Genomic DNA, 705 nt, shown 5'->3' on the forward strand with positions numbered 1-705 from the left:
AGTCCGGATGAAAAGAGATGTGAATGTCATGTTGGTTTGTGTGTATTCCGCTCTTAGGTGGATGATCTTCTTCTGCTCGAGGAGAAGATTGATCTGGAGGTGCGCTCGCTGGAAACCTGCATGTACGAGAATAAGATGTTCACGGAGATCCTCAACCGCATCCAGAAGGCTGTGGACGACCTGAACCTGCACTCGTACTCCAACCTGCCCATCTGGGTCAATAAACTGGACATCGAGGTGAGTCCAGCTGGACAGAAGCGCAGAGTCTGTCCGGAGAGAGTGGTGTTTGATCAGATGTGATCGTGTTTCCTCCGTAGATCGAGCGCATCCTCGGGGTGCGTCTGCAGGCCGGACTCAAAGCCTGGACGCAGGTTCTCATGGGACAGATGGAGGACAAGGCTGATGTGGACATGGACACCGAGGCTCCTCAAGTCAGTCACAAGCCCGGAGGAGATCCCAAGATTAAGGCAAGACGTCGTCCTGTAGTTCTGAGCCTGTGTGCATTGAGGATTCGTAACTTCACACTGAAACGTTTTCTTCGTCCAAACAGAATGTCATCCATGAATTGAGGATCACGAACCAGGTGATCTATCTGAACCCGCCGATCGAAGACTGCCGCTACAGGCTTTACCAGGAGATGTTTGCTTGGAAGATGGTCATTCTGTCTCTACCCAGAATCCAGAGTCAGAGATATCAGGTCTGTGT

General features: G+C 51.3%; 1 protein-coding gene across 1 annotated transcript; it reads left to right on the forward strand.

The window, feature by feature from the left end:
• Positions 1–51: 51 nt before the first annotated feature.
• LOC107735258 (cytoplasmic dynein 1 heavy chain 1-like) lies at positions 52–697 on the forward strand (the record flags this gene model as incomplete). The annotated part of the gene is made up of 3 exons (XM_016547003.1): positions 52–237; positions 318–467; positions 551–697. Coding segments are annotated over exons 1-3 (414 nt in total), but the record flags the coding sequence as incomplete, so codon positions are not given.
• Between the last annotated feature and the right edge of the window lie 8 nt (positions 698–705).

The sequence above is a fragment of the Sinocyclocheilus rhinocerous genome, unplaced genomic scaffold (genome assembly GCF_001515625.1).
Source record: "Sinocyclocheilus rhinocerous isolate Xijiao unplaced genomic scaffold, SAMN03320098_v1.1 C35921825, whole genome shotgun sequence".
Classification (NCBI taxonomy): domain Eukaryota; kingdom Metazoa; phylum Chordata; class Actinopteri; order Cypriniformes; family Cyprinidae; genus Sinocyclocheilus; species Sinocyclocheilus rhinocerous.